The sequence below is a fragment of the Notechis scutatus genome, chromosome 4 (genome assembly GCF_049901735.1).
Source record: "Notechis scutatus isolate UNSWTSFEM ecotype Mainland chromosome 4, rNotScu1.2, whole genome shotgun sequence".
NCBI lineage: Eukaryota > Metazoa > Chordata > Lepidosauria > Squamata > Elapidae > Notechis > Notechis scutatus.
Window position 1 is genome coordinate 115,972,724 of NC_142012.1, and position 17,289 is coordinate 115,990,012.

The 17,289-nt window shown below is 34.8% G+C and overlaps 1 protein-coding gene across 1 annotated transcript in view; it reads right to left on the reverse strand.

Moving 5' to 3' along the window:
• Positions 1–1,199: 1,199 nt before the first annotated feature.
• The window catches only part of NHLRC2 (NHL repeat containing 2), a 43,969-nt gene continuing 27,879 nt past the window's right edge, over positions 1,200–17,289 (reverse strand). Inside the window, exons 6-11 of the mRNA XM_026670371.2 lie at positions 16,914–17,007; positions 15,928–16,159; positions 12,069–12,191; positions 8,820–9,029; positions 5,779–6,004; positions 1,200–5,182 (exon numbers count right to left, since the gene is read on the reverse strand). Coding sequence (XP_026526156.2) covers positions 4,926–5,182; positions 5,779–6,004; positions 8,820–9,029; positions 12,069–12,191; positions 15,928–16,159; positions 16,914–17,007 — 1,142 coding nt within the window. The 3' untranslated portion in view covers positions 1,200–4,925. The remainder of the gene's footprint in view (positions 5,183–5,778; positions 6,005–8,819; positions 9,030–12,068; positions 12,192–15,927; positions 16,160–16,913; positions 17,008–17,289) is intronic.

Genomic DNA, 17,289 nt, shown 5'->3' on the forward strand with positions numbered 1-17,289 from the left:
ATTTGGATCATTAAGAACCGGCGGATGATCAGGACATCTAATGCTATTTTGAAGGGGGTACTTTTGGTACCGAAACTCCACTATTAAGAAAATGATAAATATCTCTTTCCCCAAACTTTTAACTTAATGGAGTTTAATGGTGGTTATTTTAATCTTGATTTCTATTGTATTGACATTATTCTTCTGTTTATATTTAGATGCATTGTTATGAATCACATTGAATGCTTATATAAGATGGGCTCTACATTCAATATAAATAAATCTAATGGAAAATAAGAAACATTACAGGAAGCCTTGGCTATGAGTTACACATTTTAAAATGATCTGGTTTTTATACGGGAACAGATTTTAAACTAACCGGCCAAAAATAGTTATGCAAATTAAAAACCCATGAAATATTTTTGTTTGGTGAAGTGAGAAAGAAATGAATAATGGGAAGAAATGAATAATCTTTATATTGCAATGGTGTATAAAACACTAGCTCCAAGAACAGCATAATCCTGTCCATCAATTTAGCAAATTGATTCTATTTTGTACTGCCCTAGAAATTATAACTGATAAATAATATTCTGTATTTCTTGCAGTCTCAAGTTCTCTGCCTATGAAATTCTCCTTGAGGATTTTAAGGTTCAGGACAAAGATATAAACAGCCACTCTGCATTGGAAACACTGTCCTTCAGAAAGAGGGCATTAAGATAAAATGATTAAGAAATGCCAACACTGAAGAAAATGTGTTGTTGTTTAAATAGTGTCCCACATTCAAATCTATTGTAATAGGTTTGTCTTTCATATTTACCTTGATAAAGTTACCATTGCCAGATCTACTTTTTATTTCAAATTTGTTTTAAAGGAAGTTTTTTTTTTGCAGATGTATTCTAAATGTAGGGTATCAAAATACAAAACACGTGGATATTTCTCCATAGATTTCCAATTCCAGTCTACATCACCCAGAGATCTTCACCAAAACAAAATACTCATACAATCTAATTGTTTTTCCTAAGGCCATCCAGTATCTGTGTGGGCATGCTATGATTTAGGCTTCCAAGTATAGCTTGAAATTGAATGTATCTCTTCAAAATTGAAGTAACTATCTGTGTTCACTGAATTAGGACTACAATCCTTGACATTTAGTAGACATTTCTGGTTAAGAATGCTTAACAGTGAAAAATCAATTGGAATGATGCCAAATTTGCAATGTAAAAGTTTAAAAATGGAAAGAGTTTATTGCCACACATTTGTTAATATAACAGACCATGGTACCATTGTCTGGAACAAACTGGACTATTTGATATAGGAATAGGTCCTGCAAGATGCGAAGTGCTTCCCAAACTGATAATAGCTCCAGTCTATTCATGTGTTATGAATTCCTCCAATATGAACCAAGTGTACAGGCCTAAGAGCACTCCTCATCCGCAAAACAATCAAAGGTGCAATCTCAATTCAAATCAAGGTCATGTCAATAGTTAGGAAGAACTGTAGAAGCCTCTGGAAAGATTTCCTGCAGTGATTTTTCAGAAGAACTCAGATATGCAGTGAGATTATGATGCAGAACTAAAGAATCTAAATGTGTTGGATAAAGTGGAAGCCTCATGTGGCAAGCAAAAATAAAGTATACTAAATGAAATGGAATAAAGAAAGTTAAGAAAAAGGATAACGTCCACAGAAACCAAGGAGCTCCATGAAAAAATGTTTGATCTGTGTGAAGGAATTCATACCTACTGATTTTTTTTATCCACAAGGAAGGTTTCTTTAGAAAATTTAGAATGAGTTTTGCACAGATGCACAACTCATATATATAAATCACAGAAAGCATGTTTATCTTGATTTACAAAGACAACAATTTTTAAAGAAACATATAAAAATAGAATGAAGATCTAAGTTTAGATAAATAGGATACGTATTTGAATAAAATATCACCAAAAATGTGAAGTAAGAGATATCAAAGGCAACTGAGCAAAATTTGATTATCTTTCATGAAGTTAGAAAAGAGCTGTTATTTAAAAGGAAGAGTAATAACAGAGCTCCGCAACAAACTGTACAAAAAGGATATAATGGGAATATGTATGAAATAATATCTATTATCTGCACTGGGTAAAATTATAGACACTCACAGGCTAAATCATATTTCCAGTAGAATGACCATGGAGTTTGTGAAAACTGAAAGCTTTTCTATGAACACAAATGTTTACTGAATAATTATCTTATATAAAGGAACATACACTTTGATCTGCCTACATATTATTATCAAAAATCCATTGCTATAGTTCCAGTAAGTCCTTTTTGAGGCCAAGCATAGAACTCATATGCAATGGATATTTTGAATCCAATATATGCTTTTCTTCTGCACTAATAGTTAACCTGAAAAATCAGGGAAGCTACAGAGTTTTCAGTAAAAACTAACACTAATTTAAACCAGAATTTGAAGTAGTAGAGGTTCATGTAAAACTCTTTTCTCTAGATATGAGGAAGGGAAAAGGGAGAAACATACCTGGGGTAAAAAGATCATTATGAGAATTGCCAGTAACAGTTTTATAAACTATCCTATAATTTAGAAACAAGTGAATCTGAAATATTTAAAGAAAGCTAAACTATTGAAATCAACATGCATCCAGTTTAAATACACTAACCTACTGGACAAAGACTATATTTTACAAGTGAAACAATTATGCATCATACCTGATCCAAATACTTACATTTATTCAGTGAAGAATGATAATCTATGCTATGAGATTAGAATCTCATAGAATGATTTATAGTGACAAATTGTAGTTTTTCCTTTGCTTTCACATTATGCACAATTTATTAACTTCTAATCCTGACATAACAAGAACACTGAAAGAAACCACTTAAACACTATATGGTATTTGAATACGTGTTTAAAGGTTTCTCATCTTGGATCTAAACCTATTCTCCTATATTATCCTGTCCTGATAAAGCAAATAGGATAAAATCATGAATCATTTAGAAGGCTTCCAAGCCGCTTTGTCAGTGTCTAAATACAGATGTTATAACAGTAAGACATATAATGTATGAAATCAAATATAAAATCTAACTTTAACTTTTAAAGGTTATCATGCAGTAACTTCCATTCTGCTTAACTGCCAGTGAAACTTTTAAAAATGAATTCATAGCATAGGTTAAATCAACATCTTTACTCTCAGTCTGGTGGGAATAGAGAAAGTCTATTAATTTCCTGACCTAAAAGAGTGGTTCTGTTATTTTACTTCTATGTAAAATAAGATTTTTTTTAAAAAAAAATCAGTGATTGAAAATGTATGAGTAAGTTTCTGGTTTTTATCTAAGATGGCATTAAAAATAATGTAAAACATATTATTTGAAGAGGTGCTATTGATTCCAAGTATTATTCTACTGATTTTTTTCTCTTTGACTGCATAAAAAACCTATAAGGGGAATAAACTTTTCATAAAGCAAAGAATAACACCATGCCTGCTATTTTTTATCACACACAATTGCACTTTTAAGAGTTCTTACAAATAGTTTGCATGATAGGACAGATTGTTAGTGAAGTATTAAATTCTATACAATGTTGACAATTGTATTATTTTTGGAATGTAATATGTTTTATATCTTTTCTTTATGATAGTAAATATTATTTAAAACTTTTACTATACCATACCCCATACTACACCATACCCTACAATACCCTCCCACTACACTCCCCCATACTAGTGTCTTTCAAAACAAGCCTTGACAAGCAGTAAGAAATTAGAATGTAGAATTGTTTTAAAAAAAAAACTAATTATTTCAACCTTTTAATTGTTTAGATTTTATTTAAAATATTGTTTTTAGCTATAAATATCAATTCACTTAGCTTTTGCATAGAAATTACTCTGTATAAGTCATTAGCAAATATATGTAGAATGTGTGGTTTAAATGTCATTATTTTTTTAAAAAAACGTAAGTTTATGTTAAAAACTATTTTTCACTGCATATTTTACTTGTCATTATTTTGCTTTTATTTGAAACAAAAAGCTGAAGACTTATTTATAAAACCTATAAGGCAATCTTTCTTATATATAAAAATCCTAGCAACTAACCAACTCTCACCACCATGTAGTCAACCACACTGCTGCAACATTCATAAACTTACATTTGCTGGCTTACTTCTATCCTAGCCAAAAGTCTGAGTGAAGAGCTAGGTCTTCAAAGCCCTTCAGAAGTTAAAGGGTAAATCTCAAGGGACAGGCTGTTCCAAAGGGTCAGGGCAGCTACTGTGTCTTAAAAGTCCCACCAGAGGTAATATTTAAGAAAAGGGACTTAGACAAACCATGTTATCTGATCTGGTAGGATGAACAGAAACCTTGAGGTGGTCCTACAGCCATTTAAGGCTGGAAAGTAGTAATCAACATTGAATTGCACCCAGAAAACAACAAGAAGTTAGTACAGCTTGTGCAGCAATGGTAAAACATAGGCAAAGCTCAAGCACACACTGCTGCATGCTGGACCAGTTGTAACTTCTGGGTGATCTTCAAAGGTAGGTCCATATAGAGCACACTGCAGTAATCCAACAGATAGGTGATTAAGGCATGAGTGACAGCGAGCAAGGCCTCCTGGTCCAGAACACATGTGATGACAAATGTTTATATAACACAGGGAAAAAAATCAAACAAATGTGAATTTCCAACATTAAGACTGTGCTCTGAAGATAGAAATTGATCTTTTCTATGTTTAGATTTTTCCCCCCACAGTGATTCCAACTCTTTAGTATTTATTGCTTATACAATAAGTTAACAAGGTACTAAGTTTTAAATAGTTTCATGATTTCTCACATTCCATTTATGCAAACATGTTTTTGCAAGGTTTGCTTTAAGTTCATACATGTAATAACACATATAGTATTGCGGTAAAAATTAGGCAATAGTAAATATGCCTATAAATGTTTTTCTGCTTTGCTGTGCTTAAAATTAAAATGTATATGTGAGCTCAATTGGAGCTATACTTTTTTGGTTTACATTTGCTATATGGAAAGGCTGGTTGAATGAGATTCCTTTCATCGTGCAGGCATTACTGTCTTTGCTACAGTAATAGAGGCACACATTGATTGACAATAAAGCGTCGGCTGACAGGCAGTTAGTGGGTAGCTGAAATGGGATTATAGGCTGTTCAAATATGTCTGCAATTGTCCCAGATCTATGAGGATCACAAAGTAGCCATTCATTACCTAGAAAAGAAAATGTAGTCTATTACAATTTGATGAGTTCATCTAATCATAAAACATTATTATTAAGGTTTGTACTAAAACAACTATAGAGGAACTAGTGGAAGACTTTCAACAAGACAGAATCAGATTAATGCAGGAATAAACTACAATGTGAAGTATATAATTGTTCAAGTGCTTCAAAGTTTTATAAAAATGTATATGTAAATGAAAAAACTTGGTATTTACATACAGGTCATTTAAAAAAAATTAATCCTTTTTGGTTACCCTAAAAGCAGCCTCCTTCTCAATGCAATAAACGTTTCATTAGTTCAATCAGCTTCATTTTTTCCCAATTGACTAAAAGATTGTAATTAAATGTAGGTTACAAAAATTGTTATAATAAAATGTTTTAATTGTGGGCTGTACATTCTATTTAAAATTGATGTTACAAAGTCAGGAATAGGTTTAAATGAAAATTCTGTAAGATAATAAGGATATATCTATCCGTAAGGTTTTTATTTTTTTTAAACCAGGCCTCTACCACCTAAGTATTTGGATAACAGAGAAGCAGAAATTTAGCATGTATCTCCTATAAACAGGAACATGGACTCTTTTACCTTCTGCAGTAAAAAACCAGGAGCTAGGTGCTTCTTCAGTCAGTTTGGCATTTGGAGGCAAGTTGAGCATCAGCACGAACTGAAGAGCTTGGCCTGGACTTACAGTCAATGAAGGTAGCTGTAAATGTGAAGCCGATTTAGGGAGCCTTGGTAGTTCTGCTTTATCAGTCATTTTAATACTCCCTGTAGTTATAGTGTCTACTGTGTCAACGTGTAGAAGGGGAAGCTATCAAAGCAATAGAGAACATGTTAATTTTTCAGATATAATTTCATATTCTAAAATTTGAAAAAACAAATGTCATTATCATGCTGATTCAGATGGGATTTTAAGAGCAAGTATTGCAAATTGAATTACTGACAACCTCAGCAAAGACCAAGGGAATGATGCATGGGCTGGTTTCTTGGATCCTTTCTAGATAAGGAAAGGATGGGATATCACCCACATGTGGTCCAGACGGCTGCTCCTCATGAGGCAATGCGGGACAGTGGTGATGGCTGTGATCTGGAATGTTCTCTATGCTCATTATGATGATACATTTTAGACCCTTGTTAATAAGTCTCCACGTTTACTGTATTTACCGGACTATAGAGCGCATTGGAATATACACCACACCCACTAAATTTTAAATTGAAAAAATATTTTTACATATATTAGCCGCACCAGACTATAAGCCGCAGATATATACATTGTGAAATGAGATATTTACACAGAATCTTTGCATGTGGCCAGACATCTCCAACGTCTCACCATTGATTCATTAACGCCAAGCTTACGTGCAGCAGCTCTATTTCCTTCCTGGATAGACAGATTGATTCTTTCAACTTAAAAGCTGCATCATATGCTTTTCTTCGTGTACTTTCCATGATGAGGGTATGAAAAATATTTTGGGTTTGTGCGTGTCGTGCTGCTTGCGTCGAGTGCGCCAAAAACTACCAGTAGCGTCTTCTTCTTTGCATTGACCTCTTGCGTCTGTCACGTTTTTGCACCCCCTGATGGCAGTTAGCGAAGAAAAATCTATAGATAAGCCGCATTGTTGTACAAGCCACAGGGTTCAAAGCGTGGGAAAAAAGTAGCGGCTTATAGTCTGGTAAATACGGTATTCTATTTATTTATTTATTTATTTTTATTTATTTGTCAATTGCTTACAAGATAATAGGTATAAGTAAAAAAAAGTTATGAATACATGGATACATATAAGAAAAATAAAAAGAAAAGAAAAGAAACAATAGGACAGGGATGGTAGGCACGTTGGTGCGCTTATGCACGCCCCCTACAGACCTCTTAGGAAAAGGGTGAGGTCAATAGTAGACAGTCTAAAGTTAAAGTTGTTGGGGTTTGGGGAAAAAACCACAGGGTCAGGTAGAGTATTCCAGACATTGACCACTCTGTTGCTGAAGTCGTATTTCCAGCAATCAAGTTTGGTGTGATTAATCTTGAGTTTGTAGCTATTGTTTGCTCTAGTGTTGTTATGGTTGAAGCTGAAGTATTCATTGACAGGTAGGACATTGCAATGTATGATTTTATATACTATACTTAGATCGGACCAAAGGCGGTGTAGTTCTAGGTTTGCTAGGTTTAGAATTTCGAGTTTGGTGGTATAAGATATTCTGCAACGAGTAGAGGAGTGGAGAACTCTTGTGAAATATTTCTGGACTTTCTCAACTGTGTTAATATCAGATACGTAATGTGGGTTCCAGACTGATGAGCTGTATTCAGTATTGGTCTAGCAAATGTTTTGTATGCTCTAGTTAGTAGTGTAATATTACCAGAGAAAAAGCTACGTAAGATTAGGTTAACAACTCTTAATGCCTTTTTGTCTATGCAGTGGGCTCTAGCACTTAGGTCATTTGAGATGAGTACTCCAAGATCCTTGACAGAGTTTGGATCATCAACAAGGTCTTGACTATTCAGCCTGTATTTTATTTTCTGATTTTTTTTTGCCAATATGTAGGACAGAGCATTTATTTGTTGAGATTTGAAGTTGCCATTTGTTTGACCATTCTGATACATAGTGAAGGTCTTTTTGAAGGGTAGCAGTATTGTCTGTGGTGTCAGTATTGTCCTCACTTCCTGAGGGCCTTCTTAGTATGAATGTTGGAAGAAAGCTTTCTCCCCTTTCCCCCTCATTTTTAATCAATATATATTTGTATTGAATAAAATGTACTGTTTATGTTGTGTAATATAAAATTTTATTATGTATTCATTTAAGTTTTTATTGTAAATTGCCTCAAGATGCTTTGACAATGGAAGCACTCTTCAAATATTTTAAGCAAATTACATTTTAAAAATCGATTTCAATGCATTGAAATAATGAAATGAAATAATGTTGTTCAGGATAATGAAATACTTCGTTTCTAAATGCCATGAAAGGTGATTTCCATGACATGGCCAAAGCTACAGAAGCAGCACTGTAGAATATTCTTTGAAGTACATTGGGAATAGGCAGGATTGTAATCCTTTCTGAACATCGTACAAGCAAGTCTTAGAGTGGTATCGATAATATGAATTGAAAGAGTATCTGCTGGATAACATCTTCTGCCCCATCCCTTCTCACTCTTTTCCTAATAGTCTATTTCTGTTGCAGAGGTTCTTAATTTAGTAGAGTACAGGCTGATATTAAAAAAAATCCAAATATTTACTTCATTTGCATTCAAATGATTCAATAATATGGGCCTTATTTCCAGTTTATGGGGAAATGAACCGAAGGAACATGTGGTTCTTAAAGAAGCTCAAAAGAGCAAGATGAGATTAAATCATATCTCCAATATCTATGTCAAAATAAGTTCTGAAAGCAGAGGTTTTTCTATTTCAACTTATTCTAATGGCACTAGTGTCCTTTCTAACCTCTTAAAACAGATGGAACATTTATTTTAAGCTTAACAGGATATCCTTAACACAAAAGCAATTCTGTTTGCCAGGCCATTATAAAACACTGCAATAATGCATGTATAATGCAATCCAGGTATTAGAATTAAATTTAGTTCTAATAATTTATTTTCAAATAGAAAATTCTATCCATATTTTTTATATAGTAACTTACCAGTGAAACAGTACGGGTTTCTAAATCTATCACTTTAATTTTATGGTTGTTGGTATCTGCAATATAAAGGAACTGTCCTCCATCTTCAACACATAGCCCTCCTGGTTCATTAAAAGTTGATGTGGTAATGCTGGACCCAATTATGTTGCTTGCTTCTCCTGTACCTGCTAAAGTGGCACAATTCTTCATTTTGGGATCTACAAATTTAATCTAGAACAAAACAAACAAGACATTGTAGAACATAAAGTAATATTATACTATTTTTGAATTTTAATATGAATGTCCTTATAAATCATAGTCCTATCCATATTTAAAATGACTACAAAGAGATTATATTGTTAGGTTGATCCAGAAATTTACAAAATACTTTAAAAAAACATATAGGAACAAAGATTGACTAATATCAAAATAATTACTAATGGCAACCCAGTGATATTAGCCTTTGTAGTGCTTCATAACTCAAATTAATAATAGTTCCCACTTTTTTGTACATGCATAACCACCACACTATTCTCTTTTCAGTTGAGTAACTTTATAATGTACATAAAAATAGTAAAAAGTAGTAAATAAAACAAATTAAAGACACAGAACAATAAAAAATAAAAGGAAATCTAAACTCAGTTTTCACCAGCAATATTCATTATCCTCTTTAGCATATTTCTGTTCTTGAAACAATGCTAGTTTCTACATCCGTGCACTAATTCATACATTGCTTCAGTATTTTACTTTTAAAATATTGTTATTTATGATTTAGGTTCTACTTTAAATATCCTGCTATATGAACTTACTATACTATAGTAAATGTCATTTGCACTCTTACTGGTATCTTAGAAATTGTTTAGAGCAGGGGTTGCCAACCTTTTGGACCTCAGGGACCACCAAACTCATAATTTTAAATCCCGCGGACCACTAATATGAATTTTGACTGACGATTTGCTGAAGTTGGTGGGAAAGTCGGTCCCATATTCCAGAGCTGCAGTAGTCACAGGACTGTCCCTTTGGTCATCCTGGAACATCTGCTCCTCCACCTGAGTGCATTGGCCTGCCATGAATTGGAAGAGCTGCTCCAGGATGACCAAAGGACCAGTCTTGTGACTACTGCAGCCCTGGAATATGGGATTGACTTTTCCACCAATGTCAGCAAGCCACCCTGGGGCAGATTTCCCTCCTCCACTGTTGGTCTTACCTTCCAGTTCCAGCTTGCGTGGCTCTAGGTAAGGCTCAAGGTAAGGTTTGCACTTGGCCAGCGGGTGAGGGCCAGCGGGTGGGCGGGCCATGTGGGTTGAAGAGGAGTTATGTTCCCGCACAGTCTGGATTAATTGCTTTGGGGAAGTGCTTTGGGGGTGACATTTCTTTGAGCACCACCAAAATTTTCTCGTGGACTACCAGTGGTCCCCGGCCCACCGGTTGGCGACCACTGGTTTAGAGTTCACAGTGTTTTTATTGTCCTTTTGCTTTCTTTCCTATCTTATGGCCTTCTATGCTTTGTCCTTTTATTTTTTGTGTGTGAAACTGGTTGTTTTATTTGAGACCAGTGATTGTAGTAAAGATTATCACTCAATCAACCAATCAATCATATATTCTTTTGTTTTTTAAACTTCTCAATTGATACGTTGAGAAGATATTCTTTAATGATATTTAGGATTGGCCGTGGGAGATGGGGGACAAAGAGATGCTACCTAGGAAACCATCAGGTAAGAGAGTGCACAGTCCACAGCTGGACAATGGAGGGCAAGAGGCTCATTTTTCTTGTGCTGTAAAGGAAGATCTGTACTTTCAGGCTTGTAAGATTCTGTTAATGTGGCCTTACAAGAAAATAGAATTAGCTCATCAAGTTGTGTTTCCCGTCTGGTCTACCTGGTAAGGCTCATATAACCCTCTCTTTTTAAGGATTCCATCAATTCTGTTGAACAATAGCTTTCTCAGTCTTGCCCTTCCTCTTGACTATCATTTTTCTGTTATATATATTAGGTTTTGAGATTCCAATAAAGGAGAATATTTGTAGCTCGGGGTTGAAATGAAGGGTCCCAGGATCTCTCTGAGTTTGGATTTTTTTTGTTGCAGACATTTCAGTACCCAAATTAGATAACATTATTAGTCCTAAGTTGATGGGTTTTACCTAGTTTGGGTAATGAAATGTCTGTTAGAAAAGAACTAAGATCAGATAGCTCTAAGGATCCCTCAGTTTTGAGATGGTATCACATCAGTTTTAACATGTTCCTTTGTCTGAAATCTCATTTCTATGTTCAATCCACATTAATTCAGCACCTATACATTAATGATCTTATATTTTCTTATTTTACCACACATGTTTCTTAAGTAACCCATTCCCATTTCATTTAGCATTTATTTATTCTCATACCAACTCTCACTTCTGTATAATAAAGCAGGAAGAACATTCTTATGTACAATCTTTCTTCTTTTTTTTATCAACATTAATTTCCTTTGACAGATCATATTATCCCCTTCTTTTCTAACATTATTTTGACATCTTAAAGTATCTCCATCCATTTCCATATATTTAATAACATTTTACCAAGGAACACAAATTCATCAACTTGCTGTAATGTTTATGGGTTAGATTCATAAACGTGACTAGTATAACATTTACAAAGCGGGGATTAAATCATAAAGTAATGGAGACTTTAACCTCTAAGAGTAGGAGCTAGGTTTAGGAGGCTAGATTTTTGCAAGTCAGAAACTTTGGCTATTTCAACAATCAACAGCTGCCAAGATTCAAGGCTGCAAAACACAAGGCTGCAGGAAAGGCGGGAAAGAGAAACACAGATGTTAACCATTGGGCTACAAGAACAGTCTTCTTCTGAAGCTGACAGAAGATAATCAACTGTTTATCGTCATTTCATCCTAGTATGCAATTAAAAGTCCTGTCTAGCTCTGAATGTGCTGTGGATCTGGCTAGGCTTTTAGTAAGTTGAATCATGGGAGTCTGACACTAACCTTTTTTCAGTTTGTTGGGTAAAAAAAAAAGAAATATTTTTATCATTTTGACTCCATGTTTAGTACTCTTTACCTGTTATTCATCAATTGTTAGAATTCATTTGTTTGATTTCAATCTAAGAAACTTTCCTGAGGTACTTTATACAAATTCAAAATATGAAATATAAAAAGGAACTGCAATAATACATGCAAATATACAAAGAGATGTACCATTGTATTCTGCAATACAAAGTTTTGTATTACTGAATAATAAACTAGATTTTCTAGTGAAAATGAAGTGTGCAACATCACCTTATGATTATAGGAATCTGCAACATAAAGGAGGCTTCTTTTCTTGTCCCAAGCTACTCCTAGTGGGTGCTGTAGTTTTGCATTCGTCCCAGCTCCATCAACATCACCAAAAGCAAATAAATTCTTAAAAAAATATTTGGGAAGTATTGTAATTATTATTAAATTACATTTTTAATCAAACTTAGTAATAATCAGTGTGACTTGTTAAAACATTAACTTGAATTAAAAGTAGACTCATAAAAATCATTTTTTTCTTGACAATAAACGATAATTTGGCATTAATCTCAGAACTAACCTACATATATCTATTGGGTTATCGCTAGAACTATGAAAAGTATTACTGTTTCAGGCCAGAAGGCTATGCAGAGAATGATGAGGACAGCAGAAAAGGTTATTGTGAACTTCCTTCAATGTAGGACATGGCATATAAGCGATGCTTGATCCGGGTCTGCAGTATTGTCAGGGATTCTACATATCCTGTCCATGACTGGTTTTCCTTGTTATCTTCTGGGAGAAGACTTTGCAATATCAGAAGCAGAACAACCAAACTCTGTAACAGCTTTATACCATATAGTATCAATCTTGTTAACTATATATTCAAAATTGGCTATGATTTACATATGAACACACACATGTTTTGGTGTAATTTTTGTATAATTTGGCATTTTTTGATGCTGCTGCTGTCAGTATGTATGTATGTATGTATGTATGTATGTGTATGTATGTATGTATGGTATTCAGCTTTGTTTGGGTATTTTCCCATGTCATTATAGTTGTGCTTTTAAAGTTGTAGCAACATTTCGGCAGAATCTCATCTGCCATCATCAGGCTTCTGTATAGTGTTCGTCTATGAGCCAGACTTTTACAGTTGTTTCAGTTTTAAATTTGGGGCTAGCCTACTGCTGTGCCAGAATGGTTTTTTCTTCATCCTGATTGGTTGGGAGTCTTGGTCTGTGTTTATTGGTCTTGGAGTTTGCTGTGGTCTGCTTGATTGGTGTTTCTAATATCTTCTGTCTGTTTTGTGGCTTTTTTTTGTCTTGATTGGCTGGCAACATTGTGTTTCCTGTATTGGAGGCTTTTAGTGCGGCTTGGCTCCGAGTAAATGGACGGCTATCATTTATTAGGAAGCTAGGTTTCATCTGGGTGCCTGGATGGGGTGTGTTTGAACTGGAGGTATCAGGGGGAGTCTGTTTGCCTGGCTTGTGTTTGCCAGGCAGGTGTTTGCCTGGCTTGTGGTGTGGAGATTTTTTTATTTGAGAGTGCAGGTTTCCAGACAATTGAGAGTCTGGTGGAGTCATCTCTTCTGTTCATGCTTTCATATACAAAGGACAAAGATACAAGCAAATTGAAAGAGCCCCCATGGGATCACCACTGTCACCTGTCATTGCAAACCTGTTCATGGAAGAATTCGAATCCAGAGCCCTAGCCAATGCCACCCACAAACCCAAACTATGGCTAAGGTACATCGATGACGCATTTGTTATTTGGCCCCATGGAAAAGAAAACCTAAACAATTTCCTAACACACCTAAACAGCACACACCCAAAAATCAAATTCACCATAGAAACGGAAACAAACAAACAACTACCATTCCTAGATATACTAATCTACAAAAAAACAGATGACACACTAGGACACACCATATACCAGAAGAAAACACACACCAACCGCTACCTCAATACCCAATCCCACCACCACCCAGCACAGATAAACTCCGTGGCCAAAACACTAATTGCCAGAACCAAACACCTGGCAGAAAAGACACACATAAAGACTGAACTATGCACCCTGACTAAAGTACTGACAGCCAATGGCTTCCACAAAAGCAAAATCACCGGCTTGATCCACAAAAACACACTGAGACATAATGGAGACCTAGAAGATGAACAGACGTATAGAACAGCTGTCCTGCCCTACATAAGAGGTACTAAAGACAAAATCAGTAAGATACTACACAGGCATCACATCAAGACTGCCTTCAAAACAGACAGAAAAATAGCAGCCATCCTAAGAAACCCCAAAGATAAAATTGACCTGGAAAACCAAGGCATATATGAAGTCCCCTGTGCATCATGCCTGGTCACATACATTGGACAGACCAATAGAAGAATAAGTACCCGCCTGGATGAACACAAAAATGCAGTAAAAAAGCTGGAACACACTTCCTCACTAGTCCAACACATGAAAGCAACAGGTCATAGCATCAACTTCAATGGCACCAAAACCCTAGCCACTATAGAAAACCCCAGCTACAGAATTATCAGAGAAGCCCTAGAGATTGAAAAAAGACCTGAAAGCATGAATAGAAGAGATGACTCCACCGGACTGTCAATTATCTGGAAGCCTGCACTCTCACCACAAACACCTGGCACAAACAGACTCCCCGATACCTCCAGCTCAAACACACCCTAACCAGGCACCCAGATGAAACCTAGCTTCCTAATAAATGATAGCTGTCCGTTTACGCGGAGCCAAGCCACACTAAAAGCCTCCAATACAGGAAACACAATGTTGCCAGCCAATCAAGACAAACAAAGCTACAAAACAGACAGAAGATATTAGAAACACCAATCAAGCAGAACACAGCAAACTCCAAGACCAATAAACACAGACCAAGACTCCCAACCAATCAGGATGAAGAAAAAACCATTCTGGCACAGCGTTATTATCATTTTCCTGTATACACAATGACACACATTAAAATAAAATTCCTATGAACTGCTCTCTCTCTCTCTCTCTCTTTCTCTTTCTCCATATATTATATATATCATCAGGCTTCTGTATTTGGCTAGAACCAAAATTAAAACAGAAACGGCTGTGAAAGCCTGACTCACAGACGAACACAATAAAGAAGCCTGATGATGGCAAATGAGATTCTGCCGAAACGTTGCTACAACTTTAAAAGCAGAACTATAATGACGTGGGAAAATACCCGAACAAAGCTGAATACCATACATATAAATATCCGTGAAAACTTAAGAAAACAAATCTATTTATCTATCTATCTATCTACCTCTAAATGTATGTATGTATGTATGTATGTATGTATGTATGTATGTATGTATATGTTCTATTTCAAAGAGGAGGGGTTTGGTTGATCTTGGAAATGTGGAATATTCCTAAACTAGCTCTCATGTATCTGTTTTTATGCAACAGAACAATAAAAGCTCTTCCAATACCTATGTTTTGCTGATGTAGGGTGAATTGTGCCACTAATCATGATTTTCTTTTTAAATTATTGTGGTTAGTTTTTTAAAAAAATATTCATTTTAATTTGTCTTCATTGGCTTGTTTTTATCTGTTATGAGTTGCCCAGAATCACTTAAAGATGGGCAGATAATAAAATAAAATAAAATCTCAAAAAAATGAGTTTGTTTTTTCTTCTGAATCAGTAAATGATGCAGACTAGTCCTCGCCATTTTTTGATTAACCTTTTTAAAAAACTTATGTCTACCTTCATTTCAAAATATTAATGGCTATTTTAAAATATTTCGATTAAAGGATGTGAATGGCAAAATTCAACTTTTTGTTAACCACTAATAAGAGAAGATTGTTTATTATTTAATATTGCAACTATTTTTTCCTAAAACAAAATTTGAAAACAAATCTTCATTGTCCCTTCTGGTTTCACAGCAGATATATCTGCTTACTGGCATGAATCTGAAGATTATTAGCAGACTAATTCAACTGTGCTGAAAGTTAATCTTTTTTTAATGATCTCAATTAACTATTGTAATAAGTAACAAATAAAATGTGACCAACTGGCATTTAAAATAAGCTTTTATCCATGGGGATCAGAGATTTTCTGATCTGGCTGTGTAGGATCAATGGAAAACAGAGAAATACAGATTTAGATTACCATTGGATCTCTCTCGCCTCCTACAAGGAGTTTCACACTGCCATCTTTTAGACAAATTATTCGCACAGTACTACTCTCACTATCTGCAACAAAAAGGCAATTCCATGGATCTTCAGCAGCAACAGAGAGACCAGAAGGTTGAGCAAAGCCTGCTTTGTGGGGATATGCATTGTTTCGGTTCTCTTCATTTCCACTTCCAGCAAATCGAAGACAAGTTCCTTTCTTCAAATCACTTTTAAAAAAGGATAGGAGTGAGATTTACATAGGCTCTACACGCACTTGAACCTACAATTTATACAACAAGTTACATTCAACGTGTTTGATGCTATGAACAAAAATAAGCTTTCTTTTCCATATTTTTTAAACTATGAAATAATTCAAAAAGTATTTTATGCAATGTTCAGTGATATAATACAGACAGAGAGGGAGACAGAGATCTCTATATTGTATGTAACACTTGCTAATCTTTTTAAAAGTTATTTCTTTTATAACTTATTTTTCTCCAAGAACTCAATTAGCTTACAAGATAGATTTAGTTCATTTTACCTCCACAATAGCAACCCTTTCCTAGCAACCTTAATCAAGAAGACAACTTGATTACAGCAATGATAAATGTACTGTTGGAAGATTTGAAGGGGCAGGTCAGGATAGATCACCCAGGATAAGGTCCATCTACATGGTCATTAAGAATTGACATCAATTTGTCGGTGCATCATCATCAATGAATCAACATTGCTTTAATAAAAACAGAACATGCCCATTCAAATCCTGATTATTCCAAATAGTTTGCATTTCTTTCTGAATAGTTGGATAAACTAGACTGACCTAGACTGAGAAGGTATGTATAACAATATTTAGTAGTGCAATCAGATTATCATCACCTATTCTTAGGCGAATTGGGTAGCAAACAAGTCTAATAAATAAATACTGTAAACAAATAATATGATCATAGGATGATGGTAAGGCAGTCTAATATTCTGACTTACCTTCCTTTAGGTAGTTTTCCACATTCCAACATAAGCGCCCAGATTTGATGTGTGCCTGCCATGGCAATCCAAAGAACACCATCTTCGTGAGTTGCTGAAACAATAAGAACACATGAGTAAAAGTGACAATAAATGACCTTTTGGTAGCAAATTGCTTCATTCCTTATATAACAATAACTTCAAATTGCTCTGTAGACATCTTTTCATTCTGCATTTGGATAATTAAAATGCTCTATATAATTCTATTTTTATAATACTGTACAAAATTTATCCCCACCAGCAGTTGTGCCTGCGTTTTGCAAGTTAAAGTAGTCTAGGCTTTAAATACTTGACAGGTACTTATGAAACAGGTGATTTCTAAGTATATGCAAAAAAA